The 19,909-nt window shown below is 43.2% G+C and overlaps 1 protein-coding gene across 5 annotated transcripts; it reads left to right on the top strand.

Moving 5' to 3' along the window:
- The first annotated feature begins 3,496 nt into the window (after positions 1–3,496).
- rnaseh2a (ribonuclease H2, subunit A) lies at positions 3,497–10,746 on the top strand. Of its 5 annotated transcripts, none has more exons than XM_064962074.1 (9): positions 3,497–3,580; positions 7,627–7,793; positions 8,010–8,081; positions 8,301–8,427; positions 8,526–8,613; positions 9,045–9,182; positions 9,476–9,563; positions 9,933–10,056; positions 10,315–10,746. In XM_064962074.1, the coding sequence occupies exons 2-9, from the start codon at positions 7,667–7,669 to the stop codon at positions 10,472–10,474; spliced, it is 924 nt and encodes a 307-aa protein (XP_064818146.1). In that variant the 5' UTR covers positions 3,497–3,580; positions 7,627–7,666; the 3' UTR covers positions 10,475–10,746. The 5 variants fall into 5 exon arrangements, with proteins under 5 accessions (XP_064818146.1, XP_064818154.1, XP_064818153.1 ...); XM_064962082.1 differs by lacking the exon at positions 3,497–3,580 and adding an exon at positions 3,635–3,653; XM_064962081.1 differs by lacking the exon at positions 3,497–3,580 and adding an exon at positions 3,713–3,778.
- Positions 10,747–19,909: the final 9,163 nt, after the last annotated feature.

The following is a 19,909-nucleotide window of genomic DNA, read 5'->3' on the forward strand; positions in this document are numbered from 1 at the left end:
TGGTAAGGTGGAAGAGAGGAGAAAGACATGTCTGCCCTTGGTAAGGTGGAAGAGAGGAGAAAGAGATGTCTGAACTTGGTAAGGTGGAAGAGAGGAGAAAGAGATGTCTGCCCTTGGTAAGGTGGAAGAGAGGAGAAAGACATGTCTGCCCTTGGTAAGGTGGAAGAGAGGAGAAAGAGATGTCTGCCCTTGGTAAGGTGGAAGAGAGGAGAAAGACATGTCTGCCCTTGGTAAGGTGGAAGAGAGGAGAAAGACATGTCTGCCCTTGGTAAGGTGGAAGAGAGGAGAAAGAGATGTCTGCCCTTGGTAAGGTGGAAAGAGATGTCTGAACTTGGTAAGGTGGAAGAGAGGTGAAAGAGATGTCTGAACTTGGTAAGGTGGAAGAGAGGAGAAAGAGATATCTGCCCTTGGTAAGGTGGAAGAGAGGAGAAAGAGATGTCTGAACTTGGTAAGATGGAAGAGAGGTGAAAGAGATGTCTGCCCTTGGTAAGGTGGAAGAGAGGAGAAAGAGATGTCTGAACTTGGTAAGGTGGAAGAGAGGAGAAAGAGATGTCTGCCCTTGGTAAGGTGGAAGAGAGGAGAAAGAGATGTCTGAACTTGGTAAGGTGGAAGAGAGGAGAAAGAGATGTCTGCCCTTGGTAAGGTGGAAGAGAGGAGAAAGAGATGTCTGCCCTTGGTAAGGTGGAAGAGAGGAGAAAGAGATGTCTGCCCTTGGTAAGGTGGAAGAGAGGAGAAAGAGATGTCTGCCCTTGGTAAGGTGGAAGAGAGGAGAAAGAGATGTCTGCCCTTGGTAAGGTGGAAGAGAAGAGAAAGAGATGTCTGCCCTTGGTAAGGTGGAAGAGAGGAGAAAGAGATGTCTGCCCTTGGTAAGGTGGAAGAGAGGAGAAAGAGATGTCTGCCCTTGGTAAGGTGGAAGAGAGGAGAAAGAGATGTCTGCCCTTGGTAAGGTGGAAGAGAGGAGAAAGACATGTCTGCCCTTGGTAAGGTGGAAGAGAGGAGAAAGACATGTCTGCCCTTGGTAAGGTGGAAGAGAGGAGAAAGAGATGTCTGCCCTTGGTAAGGTGGAAGAGAGGAGAAAGAGATGTCTGAACTTGGTAAGGTGGAAGAGAGGTGAAAGAGATGTCTGAACTTGGTAAGGTGGAAGAGAGGAGAAAGAGATATCTGCCCTTGGTAAGGTGGAAGAGAGGAGAAAGAGATGTCTGCCCTTGGTAAGGTGGAAGAGAGGAGAAAGAGATGTCTGCCCTTGGTAAGGTGGAAGAGAGGAGAAAGAGATGTCTGAACTTGGTAAGGTGGAAGAGAGGAGAAAGAGATGTCTGCCCTTGGTAAGGTGGAAGAGAGGAGAAAGAGATGTCTGCCCTTGGTAAGGTGGAAGAGAGGAGAAAGAGATGTCTGCCCTTGGTAAGGTGGAAGAGAGGAGAAAGAGATGTCTGCCCTTGGTAAGGTGGAAGAGAGGAGAAAGAGATGTCTGCCCTTGGTAAGGTGGAAGAGAGGAGAAAGAGATGTCTGCCCTTGGTAAGGTGGAAGAGAGGAGAAAGAGATGTCTGAACTTGGTAAGGTGGAAGAGAGGAGAAAGAGATGTCTGCCCTTGGTAAGGTGGAAGAGAGGAGAAAGAGATGTCTGAACTTGGTAAGGTGGAAGAGAGGTGAAAGAGATGTCCTTGGTATGTAAATAAAATGATGACCGTGCACTATTTACACACTGACGAAGATGTAGTGTGTGTATGTGAGCATGAGGGTATACGTTTGAGCGTGTGTCTCCACGTGCGTACGTCTGTGTCACATAGACTGAGACACTCAGCGACCTGATGAGGTGTGCTACTGCCCATTAGCTTGTTTTTTACCTCCCTAGCTGAGTAGCGAAGTTATTTCCCCCCCGCACGTCGCCTGGGATTACGACATCTCCTCAGCAGGTGCTCATCTACATTACAGGAACCCGACAGCGAGGCCATCAAAAAGAGCAGCATCGCATTAGTGGAAACCAAGACTGTTCTCAGGGCAGGCCTGGTTGTAGCTTGATATGTTCAATTTTAGCATTTAAGCTAACCCTTTCCCTAACCTTAACCTAATTATCTTAACCGTCCACGTTAATTGTCCTAACCTGCCACCTTAATTATCCTAACCTGCTATGAAAAGTCACTTCTGCTAATCAAAACCGGCAGACCTGCCCTGAGAACAGTCTTGGTTCTCACTAATGTGATACAGCTCAAAAAGGGAGGGGGGAGAGGGTCCACTAGAGAGTGAGTGCACCTGACCCTCGAGAGGGGGAGAGGAGGTTGGGGGGAGGGAAGGCAGTCCACTTAGTAGCAGTGTCACCCCCTCCAGCCCTCCTTCTTAGTTCCATACACACAGTGGTCAATTACAAAGGGATGGAGGGGGGGGGGGTGGAACTAGAGATATAACAGGGGGAAGAGAAGAGTGGGGAGCGAGGTAGAGGTAGAGGCAGAGAGAGAGAAGGAGAGGTGAATGAGAGAGACAGCACAAAAAAAAGAGAGACACAGAAGAAAAACAACCCCTCTGGTTTGTCTAAGAGGGTGATTGGTCTACAAACCATTATCAGAGAGGACCATAAAGACCACACACACACACAATCTAGGAGGATCAGAGAGGTCAACATGACTAATGACGCTAATGCTCCATGAGTACGTCCTCATGGTCACCACCGGTCTCTCACACACACACACACACACACACACTAGGCTGCTAGCCGTGTGCTAACCACTGCTAACTAATTAGCACCCATTGAGGGGGACTTGTCGTTCCGTTGGATGAAATTGGAACGTTCAAGTGGGAACAACAAATTAATGTAGGTTAATAAATGATATCACTCATCGTGGTGGTTGGTGTAATTAGGAAAGGGTTAATAGTTTGACATGTTGTACTATCAGAGTGAGAAGAGAGAAAACATGAAAAGAGACTTGAGGAGAAGTGTGTTCTTTCAGAGATGACATCCTGTGACATGGTTATAACCACTAACATACCTGGACTGCAGGTAAATTAGGCTACATTATATCTAGATGCAGGTAAATTAGGCTACATTATATCTAGATGTCACCACGTCATCCCAACAGCGAGGCCATCAAGAGGGAGGGGGAGGCGGGGGAGGAGGAGGGAAAGGGACCACTTAGGAAAGGCCGTGTTTTTTGTTGTTGTACCATGTTAACATTCGCTTGAATACCAACCTAAGTGATTCGGTCATGTGTACGTACCTACAATGGGATTTTTTTTGTGTGTGAAATATTTGTTGTTCACAGGGGCCGACGTGTGCGAACACACACTAAACATCTCGTTCAACAGTGACATTGTTGTTGTCACTCATGTTCAAGTTTCAGGTTTTATTTGTCACATGCACAAATAGGGAAATGCTTAATTGACATGCAGGCCCTTGAGTTAGACCAGTAAAGATGGAAGACTGTTGCTGCCATCCTCCGAGTGTAGAGGTACTGCACTAAAAGAATAGGCATACAACCCAGGGATACAGTGGATGGGACTACAAATCCCACGAAGCCCCGCATGAGGGTCACGTCAGCGATTCCGCGCCAAAATTGACTGACCACCAGACAAGAATATCAACAACACACGGGGTGAGTGGGGATTGTATGTGCTTATCTTTCCTTTTCACTTGCTAAACGGCGTAAATTATTCAACTAAACGCAAGTAAGAAACTAAAATGTTTCTAACATGCATTAAACAAACTGCTTAGCTAGACAGTTAGCCCTAGATCACGACTCAGTTCCATTACTAGTACACAAGTCATTTGACGAAGGCGTCTTCTGTATTGGGTGAAGTATATATTTAATAAACAAAAATATTGTTTTTTCCAGGTGTTTGAAGCTGGTGCACAAAACCGAAAGTTTAAAAAAACGAAACTCAAGCACGGGAAGCATAGAACTCGAGCACATAACACAGGTCTTCCGTGACACGCAAGCAAGTATAGTGTAGAGAATCAATGTACCTTCTAAACTGCTGTAAAATATATTTTCCATAACCAAAAATAATGTATTTTCAACTGTTTGAAGCAGGTGTACAAAACTAAAAGTAAGATGCATAAAGGAAACTTAAGAACGGGAAGCATAGAAATAGCGCACATAGTCTAGTAAGCGACAGATCTGTTCTAATTTTCAATGAGTGACATCTCTAACTCACATTTCTGTGAGTTTGGTCTGGTCGCCTAAAAAGTTACATATTGTAGTTTTAAGAGCCACGATGCTTGGTCTGAACATTAACATGCATCGCTTGAGGTATGGTTTTGGAATCATAAGGACTTACCAGCGATAAATACTTTTCAAAAACGAAAGGTTGAATTAATAATATTTTTTTTTATAGGGTTAATGTTCCCACAATGCCACATCTCCATGTTACAGCGCTTGTGTATGGGACATGTATGGAAGAGAGGCGACCACCTGTACTAATTCGCTATCTAGCATGCTCCGAACCCCTGTGTGTAACCGTAACTCGGGGAGTGTAGTTTCTTTGGATGGAGGCACCCATAGTCGTATGGATCTGTGCAAAACTGCTCCAGTAAGTGTATATTTTTTTATTTGACAGATTCTTTATTGTTGATGAAAAATAAGGGTAGGATGTCTGTCCACCCACGAGGTTTGGTGATGAAATGTCACTTATTTATGGTATAAAATATATTTTACCAAGACATATGATTAGTCGTGTTCTGAATCGCCCAGTGGGGTCTTTCTTCACCATTAATATTATATCCACCAAGTCCGATGTCGTAACCTAATAGATCCGATAAGCACCGAGCTTTGTTCGAGCGTGCAGCTTTCTCGCAGCGGTTTTAGAGGATTTACATGTTGTGGAATTCTGCAAAGTTGTTTCCACTGGTCACAAAGCTAAATGAACATGACACGAGCGGAATTAAATGTCAAAGGCTTTGAAAATAGAAAGCTTACCGTGTTCCGTTGACATTTCAGAGATACGCTTGTTTTTGTGAAAAATCTTAGAAACATTGAATTTCGCATTAATATGAAAAGCGTTTACTAAAATATAAAAAATAATGCATATTGTCTTAAAAACGATATCTTACCTCTGTATTGTTTTATGCCCCCGGATTTGAGAAGGATGACTAGTTTAACGGCGAGCCTGTCAGTTAGCCTTAATTCTCGCACAGCATCCAGCCTAGTTGACGCAGTGCGATTTCCAGATTCTTTGACACTTTATCTCATGCCTCCATTGAATTATTCACCCTAATTTTGGCCCTCCTAAAGGATAAAAACTCCAATAACTTTTGAATGAATTATGATAGAGACATGAGGTTTGGACCATTGGTTTTCTTAGAGGTGAAATGATGCGTTTTTGATTGGACACCCTAATAAGGGCCATATATTTCGAAAGCTGTATGCAAGCGCTGATTGACGTTTCTAAACGTTAAAACACAGCGTGGGGATTGTATACTGAACAAAAAAATATAAACGCAACATGCAAGAATTTCAAAGATTTGACTTAAGTACAGTTCATATTAGGAAATCAGCCAATTGAAATAAATGTATTAGGCTCTAATCTATTGATTTCACATGACTGGGAATACAGATATACATCTGTACAGATACCTTAACAAAAGAGGTAGGGGTGTGGACCAGAAAACCAGTCAGTATATGGTGTGACCATTTACCTCATGCATGACACATCTCCTTTGCATAGAGTTGAACCAGCTGTTGGTTGTGGCCTGTGGAATGTTGTGCCAGGAAGTTGCTGGATTTTGGCGGGAACTGGAACACACTGTCATACATCATCCAGGTCATCCCAAACGGGCTCAATGGGTGACATGTCTGGTGACTATACAGGCCACGGAAGAACTGGTACAATTTCAGCTTCTACTAATTGTGTACAGGTCCTTGTGACATGGGGCTGTGCATTATCATGCTGAAACATGTGGTGATGGTGGCTGATGAATGACACGACAATGGGCCTCAGGACCTCGTCACGGTATCTGTGTGCATTCAAATTGCCATCAATAAAATGCAATTGTGTTTGTTGGCCATATCTTATGTCTGTCCGTACCATAACCCCATCATGGGGAACTCTTCACAACGTTGACATCAGAAAATCCCTCGCCCACACAACGCCATACACGTGGTCTGCGGTAGTGAGGCGGTTGGATGTACTGCCAAATTCTCTGAAATGAGGATGGTAGAGAAATGAACATTAAAGTGTCTGGCAACAGCTCTGGTGGACATTCCTGCAGTCAGCATGCCCATTGCTCCCTCAACTTGAGACATCTGTGGCATTGTGTTGTGTGACAAAACTGCACATTTTAGAGTGGTCTTTTATTGTCCCCAGGACAAGGTGCACCTGTGCAATGATCATGCTGTTTAATCAGCTTCTTAGTATTGCACACCTGTCAGCTGGATGGATTATCTTGGCAAAGGAGAAATGCTCACGAACAGGGATGTAAACAGAGAAATAAGCTTTTTGTGCGTATGGAACATTACTGGGATCTTTCATTTCAGCTCATGAAACATGGGACCAACACTTGAAATGTTGCGTTTTATGTTTTTGTTGAGTATAGTTGACATGGGCCAGTCGTGGGCGAAGCTAACTGCTGAAGACTGAAAGGCAGAATGCCGCCTAGAGTTTGAGAGCTAGCTCTGGCCCAGGCTGTCGTTCGGCTGCACTCTCACTATCAGCCTGACTTCTTTTACTGACTAGCTTAAATATACTTCCGTAACTCACCAAAGTAAAGATGTTAGAGTGCTGGGCCACGGTTGTCATTCCTCCTAAATGCTTTGCATACTGCCACAGACTAGCTTAAGTGCATGGATGGGATTTGCACTACTACTGACACATGCACGTGTTAGTTCTACTGTGATTGGTTCACAGGTCAGCTGTTTGTTCACCCACACCCGCCCGGAATTACTAATAAGCCATCCACAACCGCTTGACTATATGTGATAAAGTGGAAATCTGAGGCCCGCATCCGACCCTAACTCGCTAAATAGAAAATGTGGTCTAGGCTACAGGCAGAGTCAGCAGAATTATTTGTTGTTGTCGGGGTGCAAGATATTTGTCTATAATTAGATACATGCAGCTTCTCTTCTGTCATTATGTTTCCCTAGAAGTAAACCTTTGCTCACCAGTGTCATCAGAATCATATATCGATGAATGCTTCAATCTAGTTGACATCAGTAAAGTTTTCTTTTGTCATTTTTGCTTCCTTCACAGAGGAAAGATGTTTAGGGACCAGTGAGAGAATTTTATAACAAACAACAAAAACAGGAACTATTTTCTATGCAACATTTCCAAATGATAGCAGTTTTACCAGTTGTAAGGAAATAGACAGCTGTGTCCACCCATGCTCCCTTTATCCACACCATATTTAATGACCCTAAACCTGCCCCTCCCTGCGGATGTAACCGTGGGGACGGCGGATTATGAGTCAACCCACCCATCACCATTCTACTGTTATTTCTAGCTGGCTATATCTTGTCATTGCTTGCTTTCAAAATGTCAACATAGCTACTCACCAAGACCCTTGAAATGTTAGTTACAGTTGTTTAGGCTACTTATCCTTTACAGTTGTTTACAGATCACTTGTTGTTTACAGTGTACTTTCTCTGTACAGTTGTTTACAGTGTACTTTCTCTGTACAGTTGTTTACAGCTCTTGTTGTTTACAGGTGATTCCAGACTTACAGAAACAGACTGTGGAAGGTCACCATGGATCTCGGTGAGTTTGAAGCAGACAACTCGGTGAGCTGTCGCCTGGCTTCAGCAATACCCGACGTCTGCAAGACAGAAGACTGCTGTTTGGGTATCGATGAAGCCGGCAGGGGGCCTGTACTGGGTGAGTGGGCCTCCTTTTCAAATGTCATGGATCACTAGTCCATGTTAACTCATCTATTTTTACGTTTACATTTTGGTCATTTAGCAGATGCTATTAAAACAATGGATTGGCTCCTATTCAAACGTCATGGATCACTTAGTAGGTCACTGAATGTCTGTTATCTAGTTGCTTGGTCATTTGATGTTGCTTGCTAATATCGTGCATTCGCTCTACCAGGACCCATGGTCTACGGAATATGTTTCTGTCCCGTCGACAAAAAGGAAGCTCTGAAGGACTTAAAAGTGGCAGGTCAGTTCATGAATTATTATTATTATTATTTTGTAAAGATATGCAATAACTTTCAAGAGGAATCTGTTAAATAATTAATTCATATATGTGTCGTGAAGGATGCCTGTGTGACTCTATTGTACATATCTATGTCTAGTGACAAACCTTTTGAGGATCAACAAAGTTGATTCATGCATCTGTTTGTTGTACAATGATGAATTACTGTGTCTCCTTTTCTAGACTCGAAGACATTGACTGAGGCCCAGAGAGAGGATCTATTCCGCAAGCTGGACGAGGCCAAGAGCTTTGTAGGCTGGGCTCTTCAGATTCTCTCACCCAACACTATCTCTACCAGCATGCTGCAGAGGTATTTACACACATACTGTACTAAACACACAGAGAAAGAGACACAGCGAACAACCGAACACACACACAGATTATTCTAACCGTTCTGCTCTTCCACAGGTCAAAATACAACCTGAATGCTCTCTCTCATGACGCAGCCATTGGCCTGGTACAGTTCGCCCTGGACAGTGGGGTACAGCTCAAAGAGGTACGGTACAAAGCATCTTGGTTATATCAAACCATACATACAAATACACCGATATCCTTCATACAACATAACAAACCCTCTAGATGTTCTTTCTTCCCTTTTATTTTCTCTGGCTTTGTGTCTCTATATTCCTTTATGTCTCCCTCCCTCGCGTTCTCCCTTTCTCTCTACCGTAGTCACTACCCTTCCAGCTATATAGACATGTTCCTTTACTCGTTATTTCCTGGATATTTATTCCTTCTGTCACTATTTATTTCTGTTTTTGTTATTTTATTTTGTATCTTTAACGGCATGGTTGGAAAAGGACCCGTAACTAAGCGTTTCACTGTTGTTTACGAAGCACGTGACAAATGAAATGTCATTTGATTAATTTGACCAACCTTTTATTACTACCCTGTCCCTTGTCCTCCCCCTCTCCCTGTGTGTGACAGGTGTTTGTGGACACGGTGGGTCCTGCAGAGAAGTACCAGGAGAAGCTGTCCCAGCGGTTCCCCGGGGTGGAAGTGACCGTACGACCCAAAGCTGACTCCCTCTTCCCCATAGTCAGTGCTGCCAGTATCTGTGCCAAGGTTAGATGTCACGCTAAAGCCAAACTCTTCCTTTGTTTTTAATAGTTTCCTCTCTTTGGCTCCTGTACCTCGAGACCAGGGATCTGAAAGTTCCTGGAGTGAAGGGTTTTGTACAGATTAGCAGTCCTCTTCAGGGGCAGGATTGAGGTAGCCTGAGTGCCAGTTTGTTTGTGCTATCATGCCAACTTCTTGTCAAACCTTGACAGCGATTAAGTTGACAGGCGCACAAACAGACCTGGGACCAGGCTAAGAAGGAGGATCACTGCCCTAAATGATCTCTGCTGCTCCCTCAGGTGGCCAGGGACCATTCAGTAAAAGACTGGAACTTTCCAGAAGACCTAGGAGAGGTGGATGCAGACTACGGCTCTGGCTACCCCAACGGTCAGTAGGGAAACGCTTTAGGGAAAATCTTCACCCATCACACACACTTTTTAATGGCTTGGCAACACTGGAACAATATATGAAGTTCAGCATCTTGTATTGAATCCCAATTTAGTCAAATTTGATGCATTTTTTTGTCCTTTAATGGTAGAATGTGTTTTAACACATTCTGCAGAGACCATCGAGACCATCGTTTAAATGTTGTATTATTCTGCAATTTTAAAAGTCATGGCTGGTAAAGGATGGAGGCCCATCTTTTGTGTTAAATAGAAGTTTGTAGAAATACAGTAGTGTTTTAGTGCTGTAATGGTATAATTAGTTTAAAATAAAGTAGAATTGACCTTTTTCTTGTTGTTGTGTGTCCTCCAGACCCGAAGACGAAGGCGTGGCTGTTGAAGGAGCTTGACCCGGTGTTTGGCTACCCTCAGTTTGTCAGGTTCAGCTGGAGCACCACACAGACCCTGCTGGACAGCAAGGCTGTCACCGTACACTGGTGAGGAGAGATGGGCTAGGGGGACTGGGGTGGGATGAGGGTCTGCGTTGAGAGAGGGGGTACAGGTGAAGAAGGGCTTGGAGAGGGGCCAGGGAAGGGAGTGGTAGACTGTGAAAAGTGTTTACCCTATATTCTACTAATGTATTTTAGTACTATACAAGTGTTTCAGCTTTGTGAAAAGGAAAGAGGCGTGATGTGAAAGCTGTGTTTGTCTACATTCAGTAGAACAAGTTCACATCAGTATTTGTGTGTAATCAGGGATGATGATGAGGAGGATGGTGAGAAGGCCGCAGCCCGTCAGAACAACACCTCCATGCTCTCCTACTTCAAGACAGGCTCCTCCGCCCAGCAGGGCAACACACACCAGACACACCGCTTCTTCACAGAGAGGAGACTGCAGAGCCTGGCCACACTCTGAGACAAGGAGAGGAATACAAAACACACACCCACTGAGACAAGGAGAGTAATATACACACACCCACTGAGACAAGGAGAGGAATACACACACACACACTGAGACAAGGAGAGGAATACACACACACACACTGAGACAAGGAGAGGAATACACACACACACACTGAGACAAGGAGAGGAATACACACACACACACACTGAGACAAGGAGAGGAATACACACACACACACACACACACCCACTGAGACAAGGAGAGGAATACACACACACCCACTGAGACACACACACCCACTGAGACAAGGAGAGGAATACACACACACACACACACCCACTGAGACAAGGAGAGGAATACACACACACACACTGAGACAAGGAGAGGAATACACACACACACACACACACACACACCCACTGAGACAAGGAGAGGAATACACACACACCCACTGAGACAAGGAGAGGAATACACACACACCCACTGAGACAAGGAGAGGAATACACACACACACACTGAGACAAGGAGAGGAATACACACACACACACTGAGACAAGGAGAGGAATACACACACACACACTGAGACAAGGAGAGGAATACACACACACACACACTGAGACAAGGAGAGGAATACACACACACACATACACCCACTGAGACAAGGAGAGGAATACACACACACACACTGAGACAAGGAGAGGAATACACACACACACACTGAGACAAGGAGAGGAATACCACACACACACTGAGACAAGGAGAGGAATACACACACACACACTGAGTTTAAGGAATACACACACACACACTGAGACAAGGAGATGGAATACACACACACCCACTGAGACAAGGAGAGGAATACACACACACACACACTGAGACAAGAGAGGAATGCACACACACACACTGAGACAAGGAGAGGAATCACACAAACACTGAGACAAGGAGAGGAATACACACACACACACACTGAGACAAGGAGAGGAATACACACACACACACACACCCACTGAGACAAGGAGAGGAATACACACACACCCACTGAGACAAGGAGAGGAATACACACAACACACTGAGACAAGGAGAGGAATACACACACACACACACACTGAGACAAGGAGAGGAATACACACACACACCCACTGAGACAAGGAGAGGAATACACACACACCCACTGAGACAAGGAGAGGAATACACACACACACACACTGAGACAAGGAGAGGAATACACACACACACACACACACCCACTGAGACAAGGAGAGGAATACACACACACCCACTGAGACAAGGAGAGGAATACACACTTAAAACAAGGAGAGGAAAGTGACATTCACTGAGACGGCTTGCTGTGAAGACACCCACTGAATGACACCCATTGAAAAGGACTTGGAGCACAACACACTGAGACTTTGTTGTGAGACATACACACACACACCCACACTGAGACAAGGAGAGAAATACACACACACACACACACACTGAGACAAGGAGAGGAATCCACACACACACTGAGACATGGTGCACAACACACACACATTCTGTTTAAAGTCTCTGTCCACTGTTTCCAGATGAAATGTGACCTATACTTAATTACAATATTACTGAAATAGTGTTCCTTCCAAAAAATGGGTATCACGTGTGTTTAAAAAGCAGCTTTTCTGTGTTGGAATGGTGTGGGTGTACCCCAACAGCAGAACCGTGTGGTTGTATACGGGTCATTAAAATATTAATGTGAGTAGACCACCTACTTGTCAGCTCCTCAGGAGGTGGGCTTTTCTGTGTTTTTTTTCTCCAATGTATTATTTGGCCACAAATACGAGTATAGGACGAGTCAACAACATTATTTGTGTACGAGTTAACAGAATATTAACTTTAAAAAAAGTGACATTCTATAGACGGCTTGCTGTGAAGACCACTGATTGAATGATCAATTGAAAAGGACTTGGAGCACAACTTCATGAGCTTTGTTGTCATTTGAATAATACTTTAATGTGAAATGAACAACAAATATATATTGTTTCTAAATAATTGTCTATTTCTTTCATAGTGTTCAGGAGAGGAAATAGTGTTTACTTCAGGTATGTTTTTATTATTGCGTTAGTGAATACTGCGGTTGGTAGGTAATGCTCAACTTTCATATTCCCATACTGCCCTCATGTGGTGAAAAACATACACTTCAAGATATCTTTCAAGTAAATCCTCTCCTGAACAATCTTGCTGTTGCCTTTATACTGAGTCACACACCACAACGTTCCATAGGCACTGGAAATCACCTTTTACTTGAATAATTAGGAAGTGTCCAGGAAGTCATGAAGGTAATACATTGTTTAAGCATAAATACAGCGCCTATTATGACTGCCTACTATTATTCTAATGCTTCATACTCAGTGACAGACTTAAGACAAGTAATACCTAGGCCTACAGTTATCATGACAAATGCATATTAATACAATATATACTATACTGAGTTTCCCTGAGAAAATACCAGTGATATTTGCATAGAGTAAATAAAGTGACAGTTGTGTAAATTACATTTATACGCAATAGATTAGGTCCACAAGTCTGACTATTGTCTTGTTAATGAAAAAGATAGCGAGTTTGGCATTGCATCAAGTGTACGTTGGTAATTTTCTGCCTCTGAATCTCAACTCATACAGTCTCGGGCATCCTCTGTTGTTGACATGGCAACCGGGTTTACATCATGAGTCTTATAATCTTCAGGAATTCCATCTTCTGTTTTCCCCCTGGGTATTGAGTGTGACTCGGGTAAATTGAAATTCCCTGCATCTCAACCAAGTTTTCTTCTGGGCTTTATTCAGCAGACACTAGTCTGGTGTCTACATAGGTGTCACAGGTGTCTATAGGTATGACCAAAATACACACAATAACAAGTTAGCACAAGTGTTCAGCTATGTATCTAAGGCGTTAGCTAGCCTATTCATTGTCCGTTAGCCTTCATTGCCCTTCTGCCTGGAATCCACTATCTTCTTCCCCATGTTCATAGCCACAGTGGACACAGCAAAGGAGGAGAGGATGATTATGGATGTGCCTACAAACTGTGTGGAGGCCCCTCTGGGAGCTACCTTCATGGCCCTCCTGGGGAGGGAGTCAGGGTCTGCAGCCTGGGCCACCATGGTCTGGGCAATGGGCTCCATGGATTTCTCTGGTGGTCTGGTAGAGGCTGGAGTTCAGATACTTCTGGAGCTAATGGTTAAGTCCTCTTGCCCCACAAAGAGCTGCTTCTGGGGCTGGGTCTCTCTTTGGTCCAGTGGAGCTCAGGCAAACATCAGGGGACTGGAGGAGGCTAAATCCGCTTGCCCACTCCGAGAGCTGCTTCTGGAGCTGGCGTTCAACAGTCTCTGCCTGGGTCTCTCTCTCTCAGCTGGAGCTCAGTCAGGAGCTAGGTCCACCGGCCAACTGCGAGAGCTGTTTCTGGGCCTGGAAACTCAACACTGACTGCCTCTTCTGGAAGCCTCTGATCAGGTCAACATCCAGTCTACAGTCCACACAGTAAGTAATGTCCTAGTTCAGCCTTGATCCCTCTAGTCTCTCTTGTCTGCCTTTTATAACCTCCCAAGCCTGTTCCCATGGAGCTCTACCTCAAATCCCTCTGAGTTAGCCCTGTCTGTGTCCGGCTGCGTCAATGTGATTGTAAATAGATTAGGACAACTGGCTGACATTGGAGAGGGCTAAGCTTTATCAGTGTCATGACTGTCCTGTGAGGATACAAATAGGTCAGATCAGCTTTGCAATAAATAACTTCAACAAGACTCCCTCTCACCTGCAGAGGGGGGGAGGAAGGAACTGGTGGGGGTTAATAGTAATCAAGGACCGAACATTCAGCATCTCCCTCTCCAATGTTCACCAGAGGAATGTGCCTTTGTCTTAAGAAGATTTTTCCCGCCGAAAATCTAAAACTTTCAAATGCAACTATTGGAACAATATTTCTAACATAGAACATGGGCAGAGGTGACCTAAAAGTACACTAATGTTATATTGGGATGCCATTACAAATGTTATAAAGGAAATACTGTAACTTGAAAAGTATACACACTATAAGTACGAAGTTTCCATCCTCAGTGTTGTGCATGTTATATGAAAAATGCTGAAAGTATTTTTGTTAGAGGGACATGATTTTAGGAGCCATAAGAGATAATAGTTTTACATAACTTTCCACAGTAACAAGCCACGCCCCTGAGTGAGGTCAGAGAGCGGATCAGCCTGACCTAACCGCCCTTTCGAACAAACTGTATAAAATTATGGGTTAAGAATTAACATATCAGACCAGAGAGACATTGAGCTGCAGCTCACGTTTAAAGTGGTTTGAACTCTGAATCTAAACACGAGGTAGAGACGATAAACTCACCTCCCGAACAGTCTTGTGTACGGCTGATTAGGTGTCCAAAATAAAGTATCTGGGAAAATGAATTTAAGTGGGACAATTCTACTACTCTCTTCAAACCATCAGATTCTGTTACTCTCATCACCCCACTGGGAACCATCAACACGGCTGGCTAGCCTATTTTCAAAGAAGCATCTTCCAGAGCGAATGGAAATAGAATGAACTCTATAGTTCTGTTCAGGACTACAAAACAAATCACCGGATGACTGCAGAGGAGAGCAACAATAGAAGACGGGTGGAGACCCCTTTTGGACAATTAGAGCCTTACAAGCGTGCCGCAAAAGGCCCAAAACCATTTCCAAGAAGACCCTGTCTACCGAAAGAAACAAAGGATTTTCACGTAAATACATTCATGATTGCTTACTCCAAGCGGCCGTGGTTTGTGTGAAAAGTGAGAGTAGTTTATAAATGTACCAACGTATCTCTGTCCCTCTCTCTCTCGCCCTCGCCATGTCTTTTTGTAATAAGCAGCCATATTGTTGTCAGTCCGCTAGGGACCTGTTTCTTATGTATCAAGTGTGTATGTTTATCCTGTGTTACCAATTAGTTAACTAGTAAATAAATAATTAATAAAAAAATGTGTAGTACTGAATCATAAGTAAGGCTCGGGTTTTTGCAGATACAAGGTTACGACTGATTCAGAATGAGGATATGGTACGAGCTTATGATTAAAACATTGACTGTTTATGGACGTGATAGGTAAATACCTTTTAGAGTTTATTCGGTAGATGGTAACTCTTTAAAGAACCCCTCTCGTGGTGCCCCAAATCCTAATGAGTTAATTGTTACATGATTAATTGAATCGGGAAACAATTAAACATAGTTAGCTAATCAGATAAATAACAGTCATCGGATTAATAAAAGTAAGGTGACAACACCAGCACCAGTGGCCAAAGTCACTCAATGGGTTTAATAGAAGAACCGCTGCTGTGCCAAACTGCCGGAGGTGAATGAAGACAATCAGAGGATACCATTTCCTTCTGTTGCTGTGGGTGTTTATGTGTTGTCCACTGTATTAACATGAGTAGGACCACCTGCCTCTCGATCCAGTATCGTCCTGACCTAACCTCTGGTAGAGACATAAGAGGGTATTCTTCAAAGCAGGTTCAATGAGTTAGTCAGATAACTTCATTAAACATCCAGATATTACTATTGATGTTCTGGTTCATTAAGAAAGCTAAACTTAAATGACTTATTTGCTGATAAGATTTTATTGTCATTTGAGCAGATGGTCGAGAAATATCGACTCCCAAAGCAGGGTTTTTTCCGCTTCCTACAAATAAGACATTATAATCTGAAGTGCACCACCTTAATTGGTAACCCTGATGTGTCTGTCATTGAAAGAATGCTTTTTTTCCCCACAAAGGAAAATATCTGTAAGTCTGTTTTATGATACTTTAAGGTCCTTTTCTGCTGTCAACACACAGAGGGTGAAACAAGTGTGGGAGAAAGAATTGTCTGTTACTATTGACGAAGAGATGTGGGAGGACATTTGGAGATATGCAAAAACAATATCTATATGTAATCGTACTAGAGCAATCCAATTAAGAATAATACACAGATTGCATACATCCCCAAATCGCAGACATGCTTTTAGTCCCACTTCCTCTTCCCCTCAGTGTCTAAAATGCAAAACTGATACAGGCACCCTAACACATTGTTTATGGTCATGTACCAAAATACATAGATACTGGTCTGGTGTTCTGCAAGAAATTGAAAAGATCCTAGGGGTTGACCTAGAATTGGACCCATTTTCTTTACTGTTAGGTCTCCCTAGTAGGCATGAACCTTCTGTGGGTAAAAGGAGGCTTGACAACATCCTTACCTTCGCAGCGAGGAAAAACATCATTTTACAGTGGATTAGTGATAAGGTTCCTTCTATTACAGATTGGCATAAGATACTATTTGAATGGGTGCCTCTGGAATCTGACATGTACATTGCATTCTAAAACAGACCAGTTCTACAAAGTATGGGAACCCTATCTAAATTACCTAGAACCTGAGGTATCAGCTATTATGCTGCAAGGATTCTCTTAGAATGGCGGGGAGCTATGTATTTCAGAACTACACTGTACGTTCCATGTGTGGAACCTAACTTCTTGGTTTAAACTGAGCTTTTTTGTTTAATTTCTGTTTGTAAGTTTGTTTAAAATGTATGTATTGAGAGACGCAATGATGGGGATGGGGTGAGAGAAGCACCGAGAGGGAAGAGGAAAATGGTGTACGTATGTATGGGTGTATGCATATATATGTGGGTATGTATGTATGTATGTATGTGTGTATGTATGTGTGTATGTATGTGTGTGTGTGTGTGTGTGTGTGTGTGTGTGTGTATATATGCGTAGGTATGTGTAAGTGAGTGCTGTTTTTTTTGTTTGTTGTTGTTGCTTTGTCTCTGTTGTTGTATCTCTTAATATGAGTGAAAATGGTGAAATTCCAATAAAAAATACTGTTACAAAAAAAAGAAAAAGAGAAAGAAAGCTAAACGTAGATATGTGTTTCTGGTTGTTGATTCAGGTAGACCATACCTATTCTAAAGCTTATCTTAAAACATTCAGGCAAGTTAGTTGGCTAGTTATTGCTCCTACTTTGTAGTACAACCGTGTGGTGGTCCTCCTGGGGTTCATAAAGTGGAAAACATAACACACAGAAGGAAATGGTACAGCTCAGGTCAAGAGAGTAGGCTACCTAGCCATCCAAAAGAGGGGCTTTATAATCTAATATTGCTCTTTTTATATAGGCTAATGTATGTGCTTGTCCTACTAAAGAAAGGAAAAACACTTATGTAAAACCAGTGGCAGAGGTGAGATTAGGTCACGTGTCTTGTCTAACAGTCATACATTCCCCTACAAGCCACATTTTTTTCTTCCGAGAACAGAACTTGATAAAAACAGTGGGGCATTTAATCAGTGGAATAGGATCGCGTGTCAGTGGCGAAATAAACATTTATACGGTAACCGTGTTCCTCTCACAGAAAACAAGTCAATGTACGGTTTCGGGACCAGAAGGTGCGTCGAGGTGACTGGGAAGTTGGAACCTAACCAACTAAATTACAACTCAACAGGTGCACCGTTCGAATCGTAGGCCGTTATATAGCTGCAATACAGCAGAAACAACGGCCCTTAGCTCATGCCTTCAGCACCGCGGACAGCGTCATGGCGCCAGGAATAGGGCTACCTCGGTAACCAGGGCAACGCCGGGTCCATGGTCGCTAATTCCCGCGGCTCTTAATTGTCGTAATGAGATTGGTATGTTGGCTGTTCTTTTCCGCTTCTGGCATAGAACACTGAACACATCATGAGTCATGACATTAGGCCTCTGAATCTGGGAGAACCTTCTGTTATGGAAAATTACATCAACATCGCAAGGTTTTAGGGTGTATCACATTTTAGTAATTTAGCAGAAGCTCTGATCCAGAGCGACCTACAGGAGCAATTAGGGTTAAATACCTTGCTCAAGAGCACATTGGCACATTGTCACCAAGTCGGCTCTGGGATTCGAACCAGCGACCATTATGCTCCCCAGGTTATCATACGCCACCATCTATTGTCTCAGCATCAGATGAATTCCAGTCAGGGTTTGGGTCAATACCATTTCAATTCCAGAAAGTAAACCCAATTCCAATTCTCTTCAATACTTTTCCATTTTCAATGAGGAAAATGTGGAATTGGGATTTGGTTTCCTTTCTGAATTGACTGGAATTAAAATGGGAATTGACCCCAACCATGATTGCAGTTTTTCATAATGTAGCTACAAGCAATAATACATCACTAGCCAGGTGGTGCCCATAGAAGATGTGTTAGGATTCAAGTGATGATTAAGGCATTGTGAATAACAGGCTAAATCTGACCACTGATGCATAGGCTTATGTTTAAAGTCCCTTCATGATACCACCCTGGAGATAGGATCAAATAGTATAGGACAACAATGATGACACAGGAGCTATGAACACGATACATGATCAGTCGAGATTCAGAGATGAGTAATGCACTATTCAGAGGGGTTGGGTTAAATGCGGAAGACACATTTCAGTTGAATGCATCCAGTTGTACAACTGACTAGGTCTCCCTCTTTCTCTTAAATGGGATATAGGGTGCCATTTCAGACACACCAGAGAGTATCTGATTTCTCCATCTTTTCTGCTGGTATTGTGTCCATGACATGTACGTCATATCCAATTCATCACTGGCCACCCTGGTAATCTATTGGTTTGGATGGAATAGAAGGGAGGGAACCTTTCCAGTTAGTTAGATATGCCTATGCTGCTATCAATACATACTCTGGGGTCAGATCAGGTCACATGACCAGTTCAAAAGAATAGAGATGAGTTACATAGATCTCAAGTTAAAGAACAGAGTCCCAGGTTAAGAGACATTAGTAGACATTCCAAGTGAAATTCCAAGTGATTCTGTGTCAAGGACCACCTGGTCCAGACTGATTCAGGCAAATGTTCTGGAAGACATGGATCTATCTGGTTAAATCCTCCTATTAGGTCTCCAATCTATGACATGTTGTAGTGTCAATAAATTGCCTACTGAAAGAGCCCTGCTATCCTCATCGTTGCCTTCCAAAAGATGTCGAGATGGAGGCGAGGAGAAAGGACGCAATAACATAGTTTTGCTGTCCTAGCGGTTAGTGCCTCAACCCGACACGCAAATACTTCCTAGTGCTTCCTAGTCGGCATGGGTTCGAATCTGACCCATGGTCTTCTGACTCGCAAACTCTCCCTCCTTTTCTGTGTCCTCTTCACTATACCAAACATATATAAAACCCTTAGAAAATATACATTTCAAGAAAAAACATATGATTTGATTTTTATTTGAGGTTCACCTCATGAGAATCTTGTGTGGACAGACTAGGTAACATCTAATTTGTGGAATTACGTGTAATTGAAATACTGTATTCTGAGATTAATAACCCCATGGTCTCAGTCTTACTGCAGGGACACCCCTCTACCACAAGGTGCTGCTGTTGCACTGTAGTGAACATGTATTGTAGGTAAACCACCTTGTGTGACACTGTATTACAGTAATCACTGTGGA

Source organism: Oncorhynchus masou, chromosome 5 (assembly GCF_036934945.1).
Source record: "Oncorhynchus masou masou isolate Uvic2021 chromosome 5, UVic_Omas_1.1, whole genome shotgun sequence".
Taxonomy (NCBI): Eukaryota; Metazoa; Chordata; class Actinopteri; order Salmoniformes; family Salmonidae; genus Oncorhynchus; species Oncorhynchus masou.